A 26,196-nucleotide genomic window follows, 5' to 3' on the forward strand; every position below is an offset into this window, starting at 1 on the left:
GAAAGAAAGAAAGAAAGAAAGAAAGAAAGAAAGAAAGAAAAGAAATGTCATACTCAAGATTGGAAAGCCCAGAACTATAAAGATGTAAACTGTAGAGATGGTCCCTCCCAAAAACATTTGCAATTGAGTACATTCTAATCAAAATCTCAACTCCTGTCTTGAGGGAAACTTTCAAAGTCAACTAAACTTTCATGCAAATGCAAAGGGCCAACAAAAGCCAAAATACACTCGAATAAAGAGCAAAATAGGAAGATACTCTTACAGAGTCCCTGAGTTACTTTAGTGCTATAGTAATCAAAATGACATGCTGATGCAAGGAGAGATAAATAGAACACTGACAGACTACAGAGCTCAGAAACATAGCCTACATTAATGGATCCTCAATGTATATTTAGCAGGATGCTATATGGCACTACAGAGCAGTGACAGAAGGATGATCCTGTCAATAGAGGATTAGAGGAGAACTGATAAGGGGAAAAATGAAAGGGATATTGATAAGATAACAATGAAATTAAAACCCTACCTCCCACCATATCCAACAGTCAGGCCCAGTCAATGCCTAAGTGTAGAGAGTAAAATGATAAAACTTTTAGGAGATAATAAAGCAGCATCTTGACAATCTTGGGGTGGGGTAGGATTGCTTAAGCAAGACAGGAAAAAGCAACACTAAAGGGAAGGAAGGAAGGGAGGGAGGAAGGAAGGAAAGAAGGAGGAAGCCAGGCAGGTGGGCAGGCAGGGAATTTTTTTAAAAAGAAGAAGAAGAAAGAAAAAAGTTAAAACTAGGCCATTGCTCAAATTGTTCCTCTTGAAATTGTCCCAAGTCTACCAACTTTGTTACCAGTATGTCACATGGCAAGTAGACCCGTGAGAGGAAGTTTTTAGAAACTTTTATAAAAATTGGACATGGAAAATTTATGTCTACTGGGCCCATTTTAAAAGTTATGTCTGCATATCAAATGCCTTTATTTTTATTTATTTTATATTAATGCATTCCATTGTATTTTACCAACGTAATAGCTAATGCCCAAGAAAAAAATTTAATGATCTGCAGAGGCTGAGAAGTAGTGAAATAGCAATGAATTTAAAATTAATTAAAAAATAATTCTATTCATGAAAAGATACTCCACAATTCATTAAAAGACACTTTCAAACCACAGAATTCAAGAAAATGTTTTGGGTTAATTATTTGATGTGTTAAATGCATGTGTAAAACACCAAAGAAAAGGGGTCCCCGGGTGACTCACTTGATTAAGCATCTGACTCTTGATTACTGCTCAGGTCATGATCTCGGGGTCATGGGATCAAGCACCACATTGGGCTCCATGCTTAGCGAGGAGTCTGCTTGGGATTCTCTCTCTCCCTCTACGCCTCACCCCCATAAATAAATAAATCTTAAAAAAAAAAAAGAAAAGGGCTTAATATTAAATGCAATAGTTGTACCCTATAGCAAACTTATAAACACTCTCCTTGTAGCTTCTTTCATATCTCTACAGGGGTGTATTTGTTTCTTGATCTATCTAAAATTTTAGACATTATTTATTGATTTCTCACAATGATAGCTGAGGATTTATACCACCATTCCACTTCCAGTGTATTGCTATTGAAATTATCCATATTGGTTACCACTGAAACTTATAATACACTACCCATTACTCTATTTCTTCTTTATTCAGTGATATTTCCTGACTTCATAGTTTGTAACAAGATAATATCATTGTCTCTCTCCATTGGTTTTTGCTTCTTTTTTAAATCACTCTTCCTTTTTGTCATCTCCTGTGTGCCAGATACTTTTTTACCCTTTCAGGATAGATTTAATAATGTCTTGTTCATTGATTCAAAAAGGTCAAAATTAATAAATGCTGTTTACATTTTCAAAATTATGTAAATATTGCTTACTGATGGGCCAAGTAGTACACAATAATGACTTTTTTTTGCTCTTATTTTTAATTTTTCTAGGCATTTATATTTCTTTAAAAAAAAGAAAAAAAAAGAATTGCATTAATATCATTTTCTTCAAACATTCCATCAAATCTGCCAGGTCCCTTCTGATGCAGTCCGGCTTGGTTGCTGTCTTTGTCAACTGCTCTTCTGGGGTGTTCCTTCATTGTTTTCCCTTACTTTGCATCCACTGCTACTTGTAGTGGGTTTAATTTTACCCACTACCCTCCCAACAAAAAAGATACGTTCATGTCCTAATCCCTAAAAACTTCTTCAAAAAAGGGGGGGGTTTGGGGGGTGGGGGAGAGTGTCTTTATAGATGTAATTAAGAATCTTGAGATGGGAAGATCATCCTTGGATTATCCATGTGGGTCCTAATTCCAATTACAGCTGTCCTTATAAAAGAGAGTTAGAGAGGGTTTTGAGACAGATGGACAAAGAAGACCCCCAAGTAAGGAGGCGGAAATGCTATTGTGGTTTCGGAGTGGACTGATAACAGTCACGGGCCAAGCCATGACTGGAACCAACATAAGCAGGAAGAAGCAAACAACAGATTCTCCCTAGAGCCTCCAGAGGGAAGACAACCCTGCTGACACCCTGACTTCAAACTTCTGGTCTCCATCACTCTAAGTGGATGAGCATGTGTTGATATAAGCCACCCAATTTATGGTACTTTGTTACAGCAGCTTCGGGAAACACACTAGTCAGGGCCAGGGCTGATGAGGTTGGTGAGGCAGATGCCTTACATGCAAACTTTAACGGGGCACCAAAAACCTCAATTTGAAGATAAAATGATGTTTTAAATGCAGTTTTTAAATTAAATGAATGCAGAAAACCCATGATGAACAAACCTCCAATATTTTAAAAACAGGAGAATCTGAGCCTAAACTAGAATTGGTCCAGCCTGGCTGGGACTCACCTTGGTCCAGCCTGGCTGCTAGTCAACTACTCTCTACTTCTTGGCTCCCTTGGTTACAACAAGTAACTTCCTAGGAAAAGTACAAGATATGTAATTTCTAAGCCCTTGGTTATCTAACAATGACTTTATCTTTTTTTTTTTCTTAAGATTTCATTTGTTTATTTGCCAGAGAGAGAGGGCGCACAAGCAGGGGGAGTGGCAGGCAGAGGGAAAAGCAGACTCCCCACTGAGCAGGGAACCAGATGCAGGACTCCATCCCAGACCTGAGCTGAAGGCAGATGCATAACCGACTGAGCCACCCAGACATCCCAAACAATGACTTTATTTTATCCGTACATCTGATCAACAGTCTGGATGTTTAAGGATTCCTAGATTGAAAAAAAAAAAAAATCCAAAATAAATAAGAAGCTTTGCTTTTGTATCTTCTTGCATCCAGTTTGCTGAGTCAGGTGGTAACTTGTTTGGGAAACTTATCTATCCCTCTACTTTCTCAAATCGTATAACAGATTCAGTGTAAGCCTTTTTCTTTCATCTAACTCAACACTTGACAGGACTTTTTAATTAGAAGACATATCAGGGAAACTATTTTATATATTTTTAAATGTGTTCCCCTTCCGTCTTATCTCTTCTCTCTTCTGGTATTCCTCTTAGCCAGAGAGTAGAAATCTTGACTTCATCCTCTTATCTTTGCTTCCTTCCAGCTTTCTTTTTAAGAGAACAAGTTTTAAAGATTCCTTCTCTTCCATCTTCCAACCCTTTGATTTTTTAAAATTTCTGTTTATATGTAAATTTTAAGAGACTGTTTTTTCTTCTCCAATTGTTTCTTTTTTGGAGTTACTCTTACTGGTTTATGAATACATTGTTTTCTTAAGTTTCTCTAAGATTATTCATTAGTAGTTAATCAAAAACTGCTTCCCTGTATTGTCTTGAAATTATTTAATTTTTCTGATTTTTAAAGTTTATCATTGCCTTCCTTTACCGTGTTGTAAGAATTCTTAAAATGGTTGGTGACCCTTTGCTGTGAATTTATATTTAAGTGTGAACCAACAGAAATATTTACCTGGGTCTCTGCAGGTTGGAGAGACTGTCAGAGTCAAATTCTTTACTGTGTAAGTGACCGAGGAGCTCCCTATTGAGCTGGGAACCTCTCTATGCCAAAAGGCAGAGTTCTTTGCTGTTCTAGATCTCCCTACACAGTCCACTCATATTTTCAGAGAAGATCCTTCCTGTTTGACTTATGAAGTAGTGACTATTTGTTAGGTATTCTGCACAAGTGGGTAGGGCAGAATACAGCTGTAGAGACAATCAGTTGGATATTTTGTTAATATCTCCTCCCCCTCTCCCTTTTTTTCCCCTCCTTCCTACCTCGGGGTTCTCCTTGGTACTCAAGCTTCTGCCAGGCCGATCAACACCAATCTTGGCTGTGATCCACCCAGGGCGCTCTAGACCGGTGGTTATAAACTGACTGTGCAACAGAATCAGCTGGAGGGCTTGTTAAAATACAGATCCCTAGGCAACACTGGAGAGTCTCAATCAATGGGTCTGGGGTAGGGCCCGTTATTCTGCATTTCTAACCAGCTCCCAGGTTATGCTTACAGGGCTGATCAGGGACCACTCTGTGAACCACTGCTCACAGCTAACCTAACTTACCTGAATATCACAAACATCCGGGGCTTTCTTTCCAGAACTGTTCTCCAGGTCCAACATCACTTTGACAATTTCAAATTGGTACGCTTACCTGCCCCGCCTCCTCCAGAGATGATCATCAAGGAAATTTGGTTGGCTGCAGCTTCTTCAGGCTTGCTTCATTTCTCCCCTCCTGCGTCTGACTTTTGCTGTCTACAGATTGTTGCAATCTGTTGTGTACATATGTCCCACATTTTTTTCTTTATTATTTTGGGGTTGTACCTTCCAATTCTTAAAAACTTTTTCTATCAGGGCCTCAAGTGTTTTTGGGAAGAGATATAAGTTTAGTTGGTAAATAAGTCATCTTCAAATGGAACTCAGTTAAAGATATAAAATATAAAGATGACCCCTTCCCTTCAGCTACCAACTTACCTGGCACTCGGACCACAAAATTGATATGAAGTGTTCATCAGGTAAGACGAAATATTTTCAATATTAGGCATTGAAAGGCCAAAATCCTAGTTTCAGATTCTGGGATCTAGTTATTATTTATTTATTTATTTATTTATGGGATCTAGTAATTTAAACCCAAGCTCTCGCATTGAAATTATTTCCCTTTCTAAAGTTCTTTCCAGTTGCTGCCGTTCTTCCCAGCAGCTCCCAGAGGAAGTGGTAGGGATGTTACCCCCATTAAAAGTACGAAAGGTTTGAAGTACCATGACATGATACCCATGGCCACACAGTCAATCCACCTTCGAGGAATTATGCCCAAAGCACTCTGAAAACCAGGCAGCGGACCAATTCACAAAGTTCATTTTCTTGGCAATGAAAATATTTGTGTACACTTGGATATGTATTAAAGCAGGAAATCTCCAGGAGAAGCAAGACAGAGATAGATGTGTACTGTACTATAATGACTTTGCCTTTAGAAGCAAGAAATTAGAGATATAATGCTGACTCATTCCTTGGGGAGTTTCTGCTTTGACTAAGTCTTTATCATGAAGAACAAACAACCCCCAAAATAAAATAAAATAAAATAAAATAAGTAAAATAAAATAAAATCACTGTAATGGATCAGAAGCTGTACTGGACTGAAACCTCCTTGAAGGGAGGGGATTATCTAAAATGAGCTCTTTTATCTTTTCAAATAGAGAATACAGTCAGCTCTGTTACTGACCCTAGAGACCTGCTTCTACATTTTGCATGATAGCTTCTTAATAGGCCCTGCCACTGTAGTTTCTCTGATGAAGTAATTTAGACAGTAACTATCAGCCAAAGGGAAGGGAATGAAAGTGGAATAAATTTTCAACTCTATACTTATTAAACCTCTAGCACAAATCATCACATCACTTCTGCCATAAACCATGACAATCCACAGAGATGCATTTAATCAGGGTCTCTTTCAAAAATAAATTGCTGGTGCCCCACAATACACACAAACCTCTTGCTATCATTCTCCTGATATTCATGGTTTACTGACTGTTTTTAATCATGGTACAATGGGATATTCTTGAAAGAATAACTATTAACATGAAGTTCCTTAACCAAGAAGTGTTCAGCATGAATTTTACAATCTATTTAAGTATTTGCCATTACAATACCATTTAATAAAGGGGATATGGTAATTAATAGCTTCCAATAATCCAAAAAGATTCAAGTATAATAAGTAAAAAGAAGGCACCACAGAATAAATAACTACATCATAAAATAAAAGAGTGGGGTATCACAGAGCAAGGTGTGGTGCTATTTTTCATAAACTTGAAACAATATACATGTTATATTTGGGGATATATCAGAATCATCTGGGGAGGTAATAAAGAAAATAGCTTCACTGAAGAAGGACAAGGTCCAGGCCTTGTCCAATTTCCTTAAAAAGCACTGCACTTAGGAGTTAAGTAAAATATGGGAGAGGTAAGGAAAGAGGAAAGAGAGAGAGAGAGATCAACATTACAGAAGGTTTTTGACAATAAAGAAATTCCTACCTCCCATTTTAAATAGATAAGATACCAAGAGAAAACTTCTTAGAGATCTCTCTGAAACAATGTCTCCATCTCCATCCCCATATTCCTGAGAATATAATGCTCCAATATATCTTTGGGTTCTGAATACTGACTCGCTAGTGTGTCTACATAGAGGAAGTTTCCAGCCTCTCTGTCCACACCTGGAGTACAGGGTAAAAAAGAGAGACAATGCCCAACATCTGAAAGAAGCCTAGTGGCTACTGAAGGGAGAACATGCTAGAGAAATCAGCAATACCAGCTAACAAGGGGCTTGGGCATATTCCTTTTTAATTTAAATAAATAAGTTTCAAAGTTGAACAGAACTGAAAAATAAGTATCATTTTATCCATTTAGTTTAAATATTGAATGGATTTTTTTATGCACAATAATTTTTCTTTACTGGAAAAAAAAATATATATATATGGTCTCCATCTCATGCCTGCTTCCAGGTTTGTGTATGAGGCCTATTGTTCATGCTGACATTGGGCCACCCAGGGCTCAGCTCTTCCCAGAAAACACTGAATAAAAGGCCCACTGAGGCTTGGGGCACCTGGGTGGCTCATTCAGTTAGGTCAAAATCTTGATTTCAGCTCAGGTCATGATCTCAGGGTCCTGAGATTGAGCCCTGTGTAGGGTTCCACGCTCAGCATGGAGTCTGAATGAGATTCTCTCTCTCCTCCCTCTGCCCCTCCCTCCACTTGCACACACACATGCACGCATGCTCTCTAAAATAAATATATAAAATCCTTTTTTTAAAAAAAGGCCTACTGAGGCTTGAAACAGGGAAACATTTCTGAAAGGGAAAGCAGTTATTACTTCAGAACAGAAAAGATGAAATCCCCAGTTTTCCTCTGTGAAGGCTGGATGGGGGGGCGGGGCAAGAACATTCACTGTCCTACCCTTCTTGGCATGTCAGGGACCATCTAAAGGAACCAAATGATCTCTGGACTATGGGGCCTTGAAGGATGTGGATGATGAACTTTGAATACTTTAATGCTCTCAGTTTATGATCATGAACAAATATTTTGACTACAATATGAAGATTTCAATCTTTTCTGAATCCAAGATCCTGTGACTCTCCAAATCCCCACTGTCTGGGTTGTTTCTACACTATAACTAAAATCTTTTGACTCATGGTTTGATTACTTGACACTCAGATAAACAGAGACGTCCTGGGATCTAGGAATCAGGGACTTAACCATCAGCTCCCCTGCCCTGCAATTCCCACCCCTCAGTGATGATTCATGTTTGGTTATTGCCCACAGCCCTGGCTGGACACTAAGACACTGTAATGTTGTGCCCACTTGACTACATCAGGGAAGATGACAGACATGGTTTCTCCTGCATTCAGGAAGTTTCCATTTTAGTGGGGTAGGCAGGTGCTAAAAAAATAATAATAAAATTATAACCAGCAATCATTATGAAGGACATTTGAGGCATGGTGCTCTGATAGCAATTAGCAGTGAGCCCTAGAGAAAACAGTGGATATTCCAGAAAAAGTGACATCAAAACATAACTCTGGTGCCCGAGTGGCTCAGTTGGTTAAACTTCTGTCTTTGGCTCAGGTCATGATGCCAGGGTCCTGGGGATCAAGTCCGAATTGGGCTCCCTGTTCAGCAGGGAGTCTGCTTCTCCCTCTCCCCCGTCTCTCCCCCCCTGCTCATTCTCTCTCTCTCTTTCTCTCTCTTTAATAAATAAGAAAATTCTTTAAAAACACACACACATACACACACACACACACACACAGAGAACTCTGTAGAATGAATAGGAATGGGCTTAACCAAGAGGAACTGAAAAGAGGATCTCCAGGAAATGACTCCATATTCCAAGTCTCAGTGTGGGAGGAAACAGCTTACTCGAGGAACGGAAAAAGATTATAATGACTAGAGCATGGCACAGAAACTAGTGGATGAAGTTGGCTGTGGAGGAAGGAGAGAAAATTGGAAGGAAAGGATGGAAGGAGGAAACCAGATCATACAGGACTTTTAGTTTAGATTTGATCCTAGAAACACAGGAAATAATTGAACAACTTCACATATTTTCAAAAGACAATTTTATCCCCTGTATATAAAATAGATTGTAATCTAATTAACAGACAAATGTAGGAGAAGCAGTTGAGGGATGATGGGTGGCTTCTGTTTAAGTTAGAGCCAGTAGACATAGAAATAAACACAACAAGAAATAAACAGTTATAGAGAGACAATCTTTGGCAAAGTAGCAAAGGCAAAATTATGGAGAAAGGATAGGAATGATGCTAGAACAACTGGATAGCTACATAAAAAATAAGAAATCTAGACACACCTTACACCCTTTATAAAAAGTTACTCAGAATAGATCATATATCTGAATGTCAAACAAAAAATTATAAAACTCCTAAAGGATAACATAGGAGAATACATAAATGAGCTTGGATATAGTGGTGACTTTTTAGAGACAACACCAGAAGTATGATCCATGAAAAAAAAAACCAGATAAACTAGATGTCATTAAAATTAAAAACTTCTGCTCTTGTGAAAGCCACCGTCAAGAGAATGTGAAGACAGAACACAGACTGAGAGAAAATGTTTGCAGAAGACATAGTGGATAAAGCACTGTCATCCCAAATATGAAAGAACTCTTATTAAAACTCAACAATATGAAAATGAACAGCTCAAAAAATGAGCAAAAGGGCTGAACAGACACCTCTCCAAAGAAGATATGCAGATGGCAAATAAGCATATGAAAAATGCCCCATGTCCTCTGTCATCGGGAAAATGCAAATTAAAACAAGATACCACTACACGCCTATCAGCATGCCAAAATCCAGAACACTGATGACACCAAATAATAGTGAGGATGTGGAGCAACAGGAACTCGCATTCACTGCTGGTGGGAATGCAAAATGGTACAGCTACTTTGGAAGACATTTTGCCAGTTCCTTATAAAACTAAACGTACCTTTACCATACAATCTAGCAGTCCCATTCCTTGGTATTGACCTAAATGAACTGAAATTCACGTCCACACAGAACCTGGGTATGAATGTTTATAGCAGCTTTATCCATATTTGCTAAAACTTAGAAGCAACCAAGATGTCCTTTGGTAGGTGAAGGGATAAATGAACCGCGGTACATCCAGACAATGGAATATCATTCAACACTAAAAAGAAAGGAGCTATTAAGCCATGAAAAGACATGGAGGAATGTTAAATGAATATTACTCGGTAAAAGAAGACAATCTGAAAAGGCTGCATATTATATGATTCCAACCATATGACATTCTGAAAAAAGCAAAATTAAGAAGACAGTAAAAGGGCGCCTGGGTGGCTCAGTTGGTTAAGCGACTGCCTTCGGCTCAGGTCATGATCCTGGAGTCCCAGGATCGAGTCCCACATCGGGCTTCCTGCTCGGCGGGGAGTCTGCTTCTCCCTCTGACCCTCTTCCCTCTCGTGCTTTCTATCTCTCGTTCTCTCTCTCTCTCAAATAAATAAATAAAATCTTTAAAAAAAAAAAAAGACAGTAAAAAAGATCAGTGGTTGCCTGTAGTCATATATTTCATTATATATTTGTCAAAACCAATAGCATACACAACACCAAGAGTGAACCCTTAAGTAAACTATGGACTTTGAGTGATATTGATATGTTCAGTGTAGTCTCATCAATTGGAATAAATGTACCACTCCAATATGGAATGTTAGTAATGGGAGAAGTTGGGTATGTCTGGAGAAATAGGATATATGGGAACTCTCTGTGTCTTCTATTCAATTTTGTCATGAACTTCACAGTGCTCTAAAAAAGAGTCTATTTAAAAGGGGAAAAAATGTTTCTTAGAAAGACTAGACATGCTCGCTATGTGATAAGAATGTTTTAAGTAGATGACAGAGAGAAAAATTAAATTGCCCAGGTTTCTGTCTTGGACAACTCAATGGATGGGGTACCATTCACTGCAGTGGGGCTTACAGGAAGGGGTGGAAAGGGAATAATGAGGCAAGAGAAATGGAAAAGGAAATCACATTCCTGGTTTAAACTACTTCAAATCCTTTAGTCCTTGCCCCCACTCCCAACTACTTTTTTTTTTTTTTTTTTTTTAATTTGGAGTCTAGCCTGCATCTCCTAACACATTTCACTGGAAAATGTCAGCCACTTATGGGCTAGGCATAGCTTGATTCTGATAGAAAAGTGCAAACAAAAACAAGATGTCCTTGTACACATTAAGAAAAAGCATGATGGCTTAGAGCAATGAATGTGATTTTGACGTCTGAAAGACCTGGGTTTCAAACGAGCTTTGCATGTTCATTAGCTGTGGGGTAAATTATTTAAACTGTCCCCCAGTCTCCTCCTAAGGGATAGGGCAGGCAGGGTGGTTGGGAGGGACATAAATTATGTTGTTGTTTTTTAAGTAAGTGTCACAAAGTTGGTCCTCACACCATAAAAGCAAGTGTTGGGATTATACACTGGGTGCTTCTCACATTTTAACATGAATTTGGCAGCTGTATAAAAATACAATACAATTAGGTGGGAGTGAAATCATGTTGAATACATACCCAAAAGTGGTGATTTCCGGAATTCTCCTGAAATTCAATCTATGAGTGGAGACTTGATACCATACCTGTATTTATTTATTTTTTTGTTAAGATTTTTTTTTTATTTATTTGACAGAGAGAGAGAGAACACAAGCAGGGGAAGGGGCAGAGGGAGAGGGAGAAGCAAGACTCCCCACTGAGCAGGGAGCCTGATTTGGGGCTCAATCCCAGGACCCTGGGTTCATGACTTGAGCTGAAGGCAGACGCTTAACCCGCTGAGCTACCCAGGTGCCCCTATACCACACCTTTTATGGAAGATACTCTACCCTCTTCTAGAAGGGAGCTTATGGTTTGTTCTTTTACGTAAGCCATACCAGGTAGTAAGTCCTCACGACATTTCAAAGCCCCATTCCAAATGGTAACATGCAGATTTCTCTTCTGTTGCCTCCTTGGTCTTTCCTTCCCCAAAAGCAGTTCTTTCAAAGATTTAACTGTAGACATTCTGGGTATACAAAGGATGCCTATATTATTAAAGAATTAAATAATATAGACTAAGTACCTACTGAGTTCTAAATATGATAGAGGGGGAAAAAATCAAACAAAAAAACACAACCGCCAAGAAGATTTCACAACAAACCAAAAAAAATAAAGTAAAGCTTTAGGGAAAAGGTCTTATGCCATCCACAAAATAATACAAATGTGGAAATAAACAGACCGGGGACTAAGGATTCTCCAATCAGTCGGGGTCTCCCCTGCAGAGAGCTGGGCATGGCAGGCCTCCTGGGTAGCACTTTAGTCTAAACTGTTGAGGGCAGTGGAGTGGAGCTCTCTCTGCTTTCTGTAGGACAGGCAGAGTGGCCAGTATGACTGGGAGTCTTCATGATGAAAATTGGCAGCCTTAACCTGTGTTGACCACATTTGTAGTTTTTCCCCCCATTGGTGACCTACCACATGTAAGCCTTCTTTCTGCCTCTAATTTCTGAGGCACAGCAGCCGAGCGAAAAAGTATGAAAAGGTTACTCATTATAGACTGAAAAATGGATAAACTCATAATTTCTCAAACATGTGAAACACATGTCCCCCAGGTAAGACCTTGCACTCCAAATGTCAGGCCAGAGTGAATTCTTAAAGCCGAGTTATATAAAGCTCTGAAAATGGAGTTTATAATGAAAATGTTGACAGGCTCTTGGAGCCACTGTAGTATAGAAAATTTAATATGTCACCTTGTTTTACAAGATTTTACTGGCATAGAAGAAAATTAAAACATTTAACATCTTTCACTTCACCAAATTGCTTCCCTCCTCCAAAGTGTGGTGCCATTTGTAATGCTATTTCATTTATAAACATCCTTTTTATTGTCACTGGTCTTGCATGGGCATGCTCAGCTCTACACCCCACGTTTCCTTTCCAAAGCACTGACACGCTTATTGGGGCAACATTACCTTATAATTGCATTCACATTTTCTGAAGGTATGTTAAGTTGTAAGAGTGCTGGTGGAGGAAGGGATGGAATTATTTACATAGCTGCACAGGCAACATAAACAATGCTGATCATTAAAATATTTTCTAAGAGCCTTTCAAAAGCCCTTTAAAAAAAAAAAAAGAAAGAAACATTTGTACTGCAGATATTTACACAAATCCAGGGGTGGAAAAGGAAAGGATAGCTTAGCGTTGGAGAAAACATATTTAAATCCTCTGGCAAAATAGGATGACTGCCTGCATTTTCGAACACAAGCAGACAACAAGCATCATAATGAGGGATGGGGGCACCTGGCTGGCTCAGTCTGGAGAGCATGTAGCTCTTGATCTTGGGGTTGTGAGTTTGAGCCCCACATTGAGTGTTGAGATTACTTAAATAAATGAATAAACTTCAAAAAAATGAGGGATAATTTCTAAGTCAGTTATAATCAAGATTCATATAAAAACATAGCTATTAATCCAAGTCAGATTACTAACATGAATCTCTTAACCCTAGCAATATTTTGATATCTGTCATGACCATTTACTTTCATGATGTGTTAAACGCCAACTGGGGTAACCTGCCAATTGGCAGTTCACATGCTTTCTCAGAAGGAGAAGTAAGAGTCCCAACATTTGCTAGTCCACAGAAAGCTCTACAAAGCTATGGCAAACTTTACTGCAGACTTTGGATAAGTGAGAATTAAGAGGTGTTATGTTTCAATATCATGAAAGAATAAAGTCAAAACCTTGAATATTACCTAGGTACTTTGTAGAGCAGTCATTATTTCATTAACTCTGATTACTCAGGAAGATGTACTGATCCCACAGCATTGGTGCTAAGAGTTTTAAAGAGGCATATATATGTGTATATATATATATATAAATATATATATGTGTATATATATATATATAAAACCTCACATGTTTGCACAGGGCCTATGTGGATGGGGAAGGACAAGCCTCTGGATGGGAAACAGGCCAGATAGTTAGAGCATCCAAGGCATATAGATACATGTCCCTATAGAGGAGAAGGGGGCTTCTTCACAGAGCTTCTCTCTTCCCCTCTGCTGTAGGCTACTTAGGGAATTTTCAACAATACCTCAGTTTTGTTGTTCATAAACCCTCATTTATTGAGCCTTTACAAAGTCCCAGTCCCTCTGCTAAGCACTGCTTAGTTATCTTCATAGCAACCTCATTATGGTAGGCCCATTTAACAGATGGAAGACAAAGGTCAGAATATTTCCATAGGTGGCCAAGTTTACAGAACTAGTGAAGCACCAGAGGTAGTATCCAAAGTCCCGGCTGGCTGGCTCTGAAGCCCAATACTCCTAATCACCGTGCTATACCATGCAACTAACCAGGTTCTAAAGAGTCTGTTCATCCAGAAGAGTTACTATATAATAAGATCTGCATCTTCACAAAGTCAGTGACCAGTAGAGGAGTTGAGGTATGTATGTGTATTATAAATATATAGTGTGGAGGGGCGCCTGGGTGTCTCAGTCGTTAAGTGTCTGCCTTTGGCTCAGGTCATGATCCCGGGGTCCTGGGATCGAGCCCCACATCGGGCTCCCTGCTCTGCGGGAAGCCTGCTTCTCCCTCTCCCACTCTCCCTGCTTGTGTTCCCTCTTGCTGTCTCTCTCTCAGTCTGTAAATAAATAAAATCTTAAAAAACAAACAAACAAATAAATAAATAAATAAATATATAGTGTGGCATGTTCCATGCTCTGACAAGAAGACACCCAGGTCACTGTGAGCTCACAGAAGATGGGGCCCCTCCTAGCCTAAGGGGTTAGCTAATGATTCTTAAAGATGGGCTGCATGAACTGAGTCTTGTAAAAAAAAAAAAAATACAAGAGCGCAAGGGATGAGAAAGTAAGACATACACATAATGTGCAAAGCCACAAGCACCAGAATATGCATATTTGAGAAACTGCTATAAAAACTGAAGGAATGAGTGTGGATGGGGTTATACATAGGGCTAGAGAAGCAAGCGGGGGCAGAATCTGAATGGTCTTTAGGACACCAGAGAAAGTTCCTATTCTTCTATGGTATGCCCATATGACCAAATGCCATTTTGACGGTATATAATAAAGTTTAGGAAATTCTGGTTTCTACCTAAGGGTCACCTCAACCCCAAGTCATGGAGTGTCAACTACTAGAAGACAAAAGAGACTCATATCAGAAAAACCTTAGGACACAGGTGAGATATATTCTACTAGGTTGCTGTACTTAAGAGTCTTTTTTTAAGTAAGTCAAATACGTGTGGCGGTTCGTTGACAGTGTCATCACCACACCTACTAGAGTAAGCAGTAGATTACAGTGATATTTAAACAAAAACTAATGATGTAATGTATGGTGACTAACACAACATAAAAAAATAAAATTAAAAAAAAAGATCTAAATGAAAAGAAAAAAAAAAGTTAAGGAGAAGCCAGCTCTGTTTGCTCAATGGTATATAAAACAAACACTGACCGCTGATGTTTTAGGTCCAGGCTAACAAAATGAATCTACTAGTATCTGTTAAAAAGCAGATACCCTTTGATTCAACGATTGCATTGCTAGAAGTAGATCTAAAGAGACTTGCAAAAGATAGGCACAATAAAGTATTCACTGAATACAAAAACATACATTTAGGCATTATTAACAAAAGTGAAAAACTAGAAATAAACCAATATCAATATATGAATGGAAACTATAAAATCTTATGGAGGAATTAAAAAATGAGACTCATCTGTTAGAGTACAGAAAAGTATTAAAATGCATCTCTCTAAAAAAAAGCTACAGAATATTTACAGGATAATCAAATAATCTCATTTATGTTAAAAACAGACAATAAAGAGATTAAGGTGTACATTTGTTGTAATGAGCATGAGGTGATGTATAGAATTGCTCAATCACTATACTGCACACCTGAAACTAATACAACATTGTATGTTAACTACACTGGAATTAAAACAAAAAAGGACAATAAAGACAGAAGGTAGATTCATGGTTGCCAGGGCATGAGGGGAGGGATGAAGATGCTCCAGAGCTGGAAAGTGATGATAGCTGTACAGCTTTATGAATATACTAATAATGAGTGAATTACCTGCTTTCAAAGGTGAAATTTTATAGTATGTGAAGTATTTCATTATAAAAACAAACAAACCCCAGATATATGCAATGTGCATGTGTTATGGGGGTTGTGGGGTATTTAAAGGAGATACTTACTTTATCTACAACTACATCCTCCAGACACAGGCACCTCCAGGGCTGAGACTCAACTGAAAAAACCTTAGAGAAATAGCCACGATGCTTGCTCATGAAGTGCCCAATGCCCTATGGGACCCCAAGGATGCCCCTGGAAGCAATGCTTGCATCAAAGAAATACTAATTTTTTTATGTCATGTTCCAGCCTTTGGAGATGAATTCTCCTTGCAACAGGGGCCACAAAAATCCAATCCAATAAAATCAGCCAGCACTGAAACAGTGTTGAAACTATATATAGGCTTTATTAATCTTTAGCACACTTTCTTAAATAGACTCCTAGTTGGTGAAATGCTCCAAGTGAAATTTCAGTAAATGAAGTCTCATGAGCAGCCCTTTTTAAGGGTGGTAGAGCTTCAGGGTTACAATGAAAATGATTTTTTTTTTTTTTGGTAAAATACAATTTTTAACAATGTGCATAATAGAACAACAAAAGTAGAGGGGCTATAAATCAAACAGTAGGTTTTATGACTATGGTGTTCATCAATGGATTTAAGACATAGAGGGTAGATAGGAAGAGCCATCTAAATGAAAAGGTGTGTGAGTGTATGTGCATATTGTCTCTAGGGTGTGTATTTATGTCTAAATATCTCTGGACAACCTAGGTTGGAATATAGACAATATTAACCTAATCGTTTAAAGGTCATAATGGAAAACATGCAGACAATACAATACAGATTCTCTCTCTCTCACATACATATCCTCCACCAGCACCAATATTTATGGAACTACTTACATGCAATTACCCTGACCCCTGCTTACTAGATTCTCAATTAGTCAAAGTACTCCCAGGCTTCACTGCCTTAAGGAAATTAAAGTCCTTACTTTGGGTTCCTAAACCCAATTCCAATGCGGAGAGGTTTTTCTGCAGCACCAACAATTCTCTGGACATCAACTGGGTGTTGACGTCAACTCAATTCTGACATCTATCTACCTGGGGACAGATCAGATTCCACAGGTTAGGGTTCAGTCCTACTGCCCCCCCCACACTCTCCATTTCAGAGGCTAGTTAGTCACAAACCCAGGTTTTCACCTGTGCTTCTGACCCACTGGCTACAGCTTGGAGGTTCCAACCACCTCCTCCTCAGGTTAGATTAATTCACTGGAGCAGCTCACAGAACTCAGAGAAATATTTTACTTACTAGATCACTGGCTTATCATAAAAGGGTATACCTCAGGGACCCCCAGAAGGAGGAGATACAGGACCAAGTGTGGGGAAAGGGTGCAGAGCTCCCATGCCCATCCCAGGCGCCATTCTCTCAGCACCTCTGCTTGTTTACCAGCGGGGAAATTCTTGGAACATTCTTTGGATTTTCATGGAGACTTCAATATATAGGCATGACTGAATAAGTCCCTGACCATTAGCTATTGACTGGACCTCCAGCCCCTCTCCCCTCCTAGGAGATCAAGGGGGTGGGATTGAAAGTTCCAACCCTCTAATCACTTGGTTGTTTCTCCTGCTAACCAGGTCCCATCCTTGAGTGGGATCCCAAAGTCAACCTCATTAACATATAAAAAGACCTTAATAGTTCTCAGGACTAAGGAAGTACCCAGGGTTTTAGGAGCTCAGTGTCAGAAACAGGACAAAGGCGATATATATATTTCTTATTACCAATCACAGTATTACAGCCCCAGAGCTCTATATGGTCCAGTGAAAGCAGTTATATCCATACCTGAGAGGCATTTAGAGACAAGCCCCAGTTAAGAACCTGAAATGAATTGTGCGAACAAAAGCAGCTTCTCAGAGGCTTTGAGAGGGTTTCCAACCTGCCTTTCAGTGGAAAACACTGAGCTCTGGGGTTAAGGCAATAGCTTTTGTCTTTTAACAGAAAGCCTCAAAAAAAAAAAAAAAAACCTCTAAAGAATTTTCAACTATAGCAGTGGGAGCAGCAGTTTTAAATATATTAATACTATATTACATTATTTATTATGTAAGTGAGTGAGTGTGTGTGTGTGTGTGTGTGTGTGTGTGTGTGTTTATTCCCAGCGTTTATTCTACAGTGTAGATTTGGGACCTACCCTGCTTATTTATTTGCTATCAAAAATATCCATCATTGTTGTTTTGTTTTGTTGTTTTATGCTAAACTTAGGATTCAAGGTCCAAAACAAGTTATCTGCTGCATCAAGAATACAAGGCTCCTTCATGTATCCCCATGGCTCCCTATTCACTTAGGAATCAACTTTTCTGATTTATTCTAATTCTCACAGCTACTGAATAATGGGCTTTTTAACAATTATGGGAGTAATGGCCAATGGGTTAGACTGCTTATTACAGAATATGTATAGATTGTAAGTATAAGATTAGACTATTAAAAAAACAATAATTTCCTAAAGGGAGATGAGTAAGGGCTTTCACTAACAGACTTTCAACTACATTCTAACAGGAAAAGTTTAAAATGATTTAGGGACTACATACACTGAGATTTTCTATGATTTCTTTTAACTAACATAGTTTTTAGAATATCCCCTAAGTTTAAAGTTTTCCTTACTTTATAGAAGAACTTTGTATCTAATATAAATATCTCAATTCAAAGGTCTTTATGTAACATTCCATTTAAATAATACATTTTACCATGGACATAAAAAATATAATAGGAAAAAAACCAGAACCAGTGATAGGTTCATAAAAGTAAAAATGCTTTATTAAATTTATTATCAGTCATAATTTCATCAGAGATTTATTATGATGCCACCTGAGCTATCTACTTACTTTGATTTAAGTCTTTGTTAGGCCTGACATTTATAAAAAAAAAAAAAAATCAAGCTTTTGTATTTCAAAGGGTTCTTCTAGAATGCAAAAGAGTTTTCTGTTACTATCACTGAGTTATTTTAAATATTACTCCTTCATTTTTATTATAGAACCAGCAAAAATCACACTGTAGCTAGCTTAAGGTTTGAATTAAAAAAAAAAAACAGTGCTCTTAAGATAATGATTTTTAGAATGAATAATTAGCTATTTCCATTGTCACATGAATTAGAATTCATAACAAAGAAAAGGAAATGAAAGGTAGGAAGATTTTAAAAATTTATTTTGTTGATGTTTCTACTATAAAAAGCCCTGTCAAGTTCTCTTTTGTAATTTTTATAATGTAGAAGATGTCTTTCTACTGTGCATATTTTTCAGGAATATATTTCTATTTTAATTTTATTGCAGAGTTAATTGACTTAGGAAGGAGGCAACTAAAAACCTATTCTTTAAAATGCAATTATTTAAGTCGAGGGTGTGGGAGGATAGGGGTAAGGAGGCATTGGGGCAATGCTGGTGATTATCCCAGTTTTATTTAGCAATAAAATTAAAAGAAAATTATAAGATTAGCATGCACACAACAATTACTTAAACACCACATTTCCTTCATATATATATATATATATTTTTTTTTTTTTTCTCTCTCCCTCATGTTTTAACCACAAAACAATAGGAACATTTAGCTAACTGGAGATAATTAAGACCATTAAGAATTATGGAGTCTGAACAATTTATTTTCCTACTTATTGTTTGAAAATAAATACTATCCCTATTGGTTTAAAATAAAAAAGCTTTGCTCTGTAACTGCACCTTCCCAAAATAGAATTTTGAGAGTATTCAAGGGCCTTGGGATATATTTTCCAAACTGCTTGACCAGATGAACTTGACCTTCTAAGCAAGATTCTTATATTTGTTCCTGTAGAGAAAAGGAATATGAGCATTTTTCTTTCTGTTACCTTTACATAACATTTTAGTGACCTGAGGCAATGTAGTTTATTCTCCCTTCTCTTAAGACAAGCTCCTTTTTCTGTTTCCTTTTAAGTAAAAACATAAAGGTCAGATTATCATTTCACAAAATGCTCCATTCAGCTGAGGCGATTCTAGCTTCTCTCACCATAATACGCTTTCACTAATTATTTCATAACTCATTTAAATGGGAGGCATTCTGGAAGGGAATTCACTGCAACAACTCCTCAAGTAACTAATTATTTTTTTTTTAACACAGGGGAATTTTAATTATAATGCCTGTGTTATTTAAAAGCAGTGTGTGACAATTTGCATCTTGAAACATCTATTGTAATAGGGAAGAAAAAAATAATATGCTCCTGAATGAAATAACAATTCAAGTAAAGGCAATTTAGTTGGCCTTTTATTTCCTTGATTTTCAAGGAACAGAAAGAAAAAAAAAATGCAAACTGAGCCTGAATTATAAAACCACTTACAGAGATTAAAAGATAAGAAAAATCTTGCCCCTATAAAGAGTATATATAAGTTTATTTTTAAAGTTACATGTTCTCTATACTTTAGGAGAGATTTATCATGTGTCATCATTTAATGTATAGCTATGGTGGCAAAATCTCTCATTTTAGAAGAAAACAACCAAAACAGTGTTTTCCCACAGGGAGTTGATATTTTCAAGGGACTAAATGGATAAATAAAACCTATTATTACTGTATTATTATTATTATTATGACAATGACTATTACTTTCCCTTAGTTTATATTTTGGAGAGTTTTATTGGTTAAAAATAAGTGACTAGGTAAGAAACTATTCACAGTGTCCTTATATATAGTCCTCAGATTGAGAAGCAAAGTGATAAGGAAATAAGTATGTGCCAGAGTTAGACAATGTGAGTTCTAGTTTCTGCCTGTAGATAGTCACTACCTTTCTTTCAGTTTATTCTCATCAATTTGGGTATCTGTATCACAGATCCTTTTTGAGCATTATGAACTAATGCATATGAATATACTGTACAAAGAGGAAAATATTATACAAAAGTCAGCAGTTTTAATAGTCAAGATGTAAATGCTTAAAAATTAACAAAAGAAGAATCTACCTAGATGCAAATGCTCTATGACGTATCCTACAATCAGCATCCCTTTACCTGAGGAGGAGGAGGAGCAGATCCCACTGCATCCCCAAGAGAATAAATACAAGGAGAGGTAGCACTTAGGTTCCAACTGTGACCCCCATAGCCCTGCAGGGGTAGTGGGTGCAAGGAGCTGGGTGGTTGGGTGGGTGTGTTGGGTGGCAGATGGGTGGTGGTGGTGTCAGGGAAAATAAACAAGATGGTACTTTCATGATTATTCAGAGGAGCTCTGCAGTGATATGATTTTCTTCCACTCTGGCATTGACTCCCCTGTCCCCCAGGGGAGAGGGGGATATGATAAACTCTCTGTCTAGACCAACTAACTCCAGTGAACTCAGCTTCAGTGAATCTTTTGCAGTTGGAAGGACATTAAGGAGGCCCCATGGAGAAGATTCTTTGACATCTTTTTCTGAAATGATAACAGCTGTTGCATGATCTAGAACTCCTGGTCTGACCAGTACAAATTATATTGGCTTCATGGACAGAACACTAAATCAAGTTGTGAAAAATGAATCTTGTAGTCAAACAGATTTTGGCACAGCCTGCCAACAAACTGCATAGATTCAACTTTTTAAAAACTCAATTCAGGCTTGCCAGTTTGTGCTTGTAGATTGCAAAAGCAGATATCTGATCCAAGATGACAATATTTATAGCTCAGGATTTGTAGCCTATATTTCTTTCTCTCCCAACCCCTCCAAAAATGTTCTGTATCATCACAAGGAATATTCAAAATTGTCATTTCCTAATAATACTAATTGTAATAACATCATAATATCCATTTTTAGGTCTATTTGTACTCTTACTGCTGCCATTGAATAAGAATCTACTCTGTACCAGGGCTTTACATGCTAAGTGTTATTTAAAAGCCAGCACAGCCTTAGGAGGTAGGTTATTATGATGTCGATTTTACAGAGAAGAATCCAAAGGCTCAGACAGCTGGCAACATCTGGAGTAGGGAAAATGTGCTTGGCCAGATGCAAGCTCATCTTGATGTTATGGGTTTCGGAAGGAATGAGGAATTGGCTCATGCCTTTTTTATTTTTTTAAGTAGCACATGGATATTCCAGTGCAGTCCACCTTCTACTTCCAAAGTCCTCAATAGTTCAGTAATTTATAGACTACTGAGATATAAATCAAATTATCCCAATAATTTATCAACTACTGAGATATAAATAAAATTATTCCAACTCTGTCCATCAAGTAGGTAAGTTTAATCTCATTGAGTACAAAAAAAAAAAAAAGAAAGAAAGAGAAAAGTCGAGGAGGAGGAAAACAAAGATGACATTGACAGTGTAGGAGCCAAGGGCAAGCTGCCCCAACATGGACCACTTTGGCATGAAGATTATTCTGAGCAGAAAGCAATAGAGACCCTATGGGCTCAAGAGAAACTTTTGTCCCTCCCTTAATTATACAGAGTAATCTCAATTGGAGGTCTTTTCCAGAACAAGGGTTATTAGTGGAAATAAATTTTATTTGAAAATTTCTGCCACCCGTATGGCAGGACAAACCTCTAATTACCAAACTTCTATTCTTCTTCTTATCACCCTGTGAAGTACATTCCTTTCCTCTGAAATCCCAGACCTCTATCCCTACTCCTTAGTTCAGAATGACATATATGCCTCATTTTGTCTGAGTGTCTTTGGAATTCCCATGTCTGTGTGGATTCCCTGTATGCATGCTATTAAATTCTATTTTCTCCTGTTAATCTGTTTTATGTCAGTTTGATTCTTAGTCCAGCTGGATGGACCCTTCAAAGGGAAAGAAATTCTTACTCCCCGACAACGGAAACCACTCCCTATATGGCATAAAGCTCCATGCATTCACTGGCAAAACAAATGTCTAATGAATAACTACTAAACATGTCCAACACTCTGACATGTATAGAGAGGAGAAGGGAAGGAGAAGCTTTGCAGATAAAGTTTGGCTCTGCTTCTCTCTTTAAAAGTCTCAATCTAGAAGGCTAAACAGAAATATCCATGGCAGAGAAATACTGTACCATTTTAGACTAGAGCTAACTGGATACAGATAAAATTCCCAAGTTTCAGCCAGTACAGGCCATGCCGCTTTCAAATGGAATAACAGCCCTTACTGATAGAACTCGCAATTACCAGGAATGCCAAGAGTCAGTAGCTTGTTATGCTGAGACTTTTTTTTTTTTTTTTTTTTTTTTTTTTTTAAGAGAGAGGGAGAGAAGAGAGGAGGGGCAGAGGGACAGATGAAGAGAGAATCTCAAGCAGGCTCCATGTCCAGCACTGGGGGCTCCATCTCACACCCTGAGATCATGACCCGAGCCGAAATCAAGAGTTGGAAGCTCAACCAACTGAGTCACAGAGGCGCCTTATACAGAAACTGTTAATAATATGTTGGATGGGATGGTAGCCCTTGGTTTATCTTTCCTACCCCCCTTCCTGCTTCAGCTGAGTGTGCACTTAGGTTTAAGAGTTTGAAGAGTATGTGAGAAGTTCCTAGAAAATAGGATGAACGGTGCATGGCAAGATCACGGCATGAAATGCTCTGACTGATTAAAGACAGATTTCATTTGCCACATTTCTTTTTCTCAAAAGACACTTTGAGAAAGCAAAAATGGAAGAGAGGCATTGTTATTTTAAATGGACTCTACATCACACCTGAGGGTCCAGAACAGGTTTTTGGGGGGGGTTTTTGGTTTTGTTTCTTCACTCAAGCAAAGCTGACTGTTACCTTTTAGAAGTGACTGGTTTATTGACTGCTAATGCTTTAAAAATGAGATTAAATCAGGCTCATGGTCTTTATTACAAGGAAGATATATGCCCCTTGTGCATTCCAGTGGTTTGGCAATCTTAACCTCGACAGACATAACATTGATGTATGCCGTGTTGCCAAACAGCATGGTAAGTGTTTAAAATGCTGTGAACAGCCTTATTGCCTTGAAATGATACTATCTAATATTAGATTGTAACTCAGTGACTGAATCGGCCCGCCCATCCTTCTACAGAATAGGAAAGTTGAAGCCACTTTGTTTTAATATCTCACAGGGAAGGGATCATTCTTCATTTCACCACTGAAACAGAGCACATAAAAGTGAATCTAGATTGCAGGGAAACTGAAATCACAGCGCATCGGGTCATTTTCATTAACAGCACATATGCATCTGCCTTTTAGAATAGGGTGTCGAAACACCAGCCTAGCTCATTCAAATCGGCAGAACTACCTTAGCACCCTTTCCACTTCCCTTGGAATATTCTGGGAAAGCAGATTTTACCTTAATCCTCAGGGCTTATTCTACTTGTTCCTTTTAATCAATCATAATTAACATAGACTTTCAGTCCTCTCCACACTTTATGCTCATCAATCAAATTCCAGACATCCATCACTCAAAGGACCCAGGGGGCTGATAGCCTTGGTTTGCATGATCAGAATGCCACCTCACGTTTTTGCTGAGTAAAGAGGACTTTCTGCAACTGTGCTTCAGCCTGTCATTGCTAAAGCAGGCAGGATACCACCAGGTAGGCTGACCAACCATTCTAGTTTTACTTGAGACTGAGGGCTTGGTTCTTAGGGCATGGTATTTTCAAATGCTAAAACCAGCTCAGTCCCGGTTCAAGCAGGATGGTTGGCCACTGTATCTCTAGGTGAGGACCCGGCCCCCCAAGAAATCTTTGCTCAGGCACAGTCTGGTTTGTGATACTCTTTTGTGGCACGAAACTGGATTTCTGGAGTAAATGCGTATCAATAAAATCTAATTTTTTATGCTGTCACCTGACAAGAACATCTCTTGCAGATTTTAACTTCCTCACACCCTGGTAGAAGAATGTGTGCTGGAGTGGTGGTTCTGTCCAATTGTCCTAGCACATGTTATTGCTGAAAATGAGTCTTAATTCTTATCAGTATTCTAGATTTTAGATGAAACGGGACCTGGGAAAAAAAACCCATATCAAATGGCTGCCCTCTTGGTTTAATAGCAATTTTTTATTTCTCATTTGGAAATCTATATATTGCAGTTCAAGCCATTATACTTAAAATTCACTGCTCTGAAGGCAAAAAGAAAAAAAAAAAGAAAGAAAGGGAAAAAAGCTCTGCAAAATTTCAGCATTAGTGATTCTGTAAAATGGAATTAATTAGGAAATAATTTGTTTCTAATATTTTTCAACTAATGAAAAGTCCTCCCCCCAGAAACCGGTAGTATATCAACTTGGGATAGTCTTTGTTTCTAAAAATCTCATAATGCTATGTTAGTTGTTGAGATCCTTCTACTGTTTTCCAAGCAATTAAAGAGAAAGTAAGTCAAAACCATGAGGGAATACGCATATATCTTTTTTACATTGTTCCTTATCTTAAAAATGTATACTGTTTCTGCAAAGATGATTTTCTTATCCCCAAAAAAGGAATACGAAGAGATGAAGAAGGAGGAGGAGAAAAAGGAAGAATCCACTTACCTGCTACTGCAACTTTCGCTGTCCGACTAATAATTGACCCAGAATCTCCTAAAGATGCCTCACATTGGTAAAGTCCCTCATCTGGCTTATGGTGCCTGGAGTGAAGTATGTTTTGTATCAACAGAGAGCCATTTGGAAGTTGCTGCTTCCTTTCATCCATTCCCAAGGCCAGGTGGACACCATCTTTCTTCCACTTGATAACGGGGACTCCTCGGTCAGACTCAGCAGAGCAGTTTAGAAGGACATTTCCTCCCCGCATGGTGACGGCATCGGAAGGCTCTGACAGGAAGTGCAGTGATGTGAAAGGCTTAATCTGGAAACCTGAAACAAGAAAGCATTAGGGAAATAAATATGCTCACTTATTCAAAGACATCACCGGCTTTTATACCCTGCCTCTTCTTTACAAAACTTTTTCAAAACAGCAGGGGTCTTTGAAAAATATCAAAGAATAAATGATATTCTGTTAAAGGAACAAAAACAAAACAAACAAAAAAACAAAAAAACCATGCCCAATTGAGCTAACTGAATTAATAAAACAATTGGCCCAAAAAGTAATAATTGTGAGAAATTAAAAATTCATACAAACCTAGGCATGACCATCATCACTTATAAGTCAATGCTTAAAAATATAGACAGAAAAATCTAATATTTTCCAAATAAAACTGGATATTTTAAAGTAACAATGCTTAGTAGGGGAGCAGTAGTAGTAGTGCCCCTAGGATTTGGGGGACCTTTTCTATCTCTGCATTTTGATTATAGCACCCATTAATTTTTTGAAAAAAATCTACTCAGATATGTTGTTTCATTAACAACAACAACAAAAATCAACTCTGAACACTGTAGGGAAAGTTATTTAGAACAAACCTCTGGTGAATTTTAAAATAGGTAAGAAATCCCTGCTTGCAGAAGCAAGACAATAATGCTACTACCTAAAATCACAAATCCCTGAAGTGTCTTAATTTCCATCTGAATGTTGCTCATGAGCCAGGAAATCTAAGTGAATATTATATTACATTTGGTGTCTCTCTTTTTTTTTCTATAAACATAAATAAACATAAGAGATCAACAGGAGAAAGAGAAAGTCATTTAAGAATCCTGAGGGGAGGAAACAAGTATAATTAGTTAAAGTATATTATATTCAGGGCTCACAACATAGCCTTTAGCAGAATGCTTGGTTGTTGAATCATAGGCTTTAGCAAGGTTTTTGGAGGTCATTGGGCTCACCCTTTGCTCAAACAGGTGTATGCCTAAATCAT

The 26,196-nt window shown here is 38.0% G+C and overlaps 1 protein-coding gene across 2 annotated transcripts in view; it reads right to left on the minus strand.

Moving 5' to 3' along the window:
* The window catches only part of DCC (DCC netrin 1 receptor), a 1,171,073-nt gene that overhangs the window by 723,483 nt on the left and 421,394 nt on the right, over positions 1-26,196 (minus strand). For both annotated transcript variants that reach the window (XM_073898173.1, XM_073898172.1), the window contains exon 2: positions 24,941-25,261. In XM_073898173.1, the coding sequence (XP_073754274.1) occupies positions 24,941-25,261 (321 nt within the window). The remainder of the gene's footprint in view (positions 1-24,940; positions 25,262-26,196) is intronic.

This window comes from Callorhinus ursinus, unplaced genomic scaffold, assembly GCF_003265705.2.
Source record: "Callorhinus ursinus isolate GAN/ISIS: 27379988/994484 unplaced genomic scaffold, GSC_fseal_2.0 scaffold11, whole genome shotgun sequence".
Taxonomy (NCBI): Eukaryota; Metazoa; Chordata; class Mammalia; order Carnivora; family Otariidae; genus Callorhinus; species Callorhinus ursinus.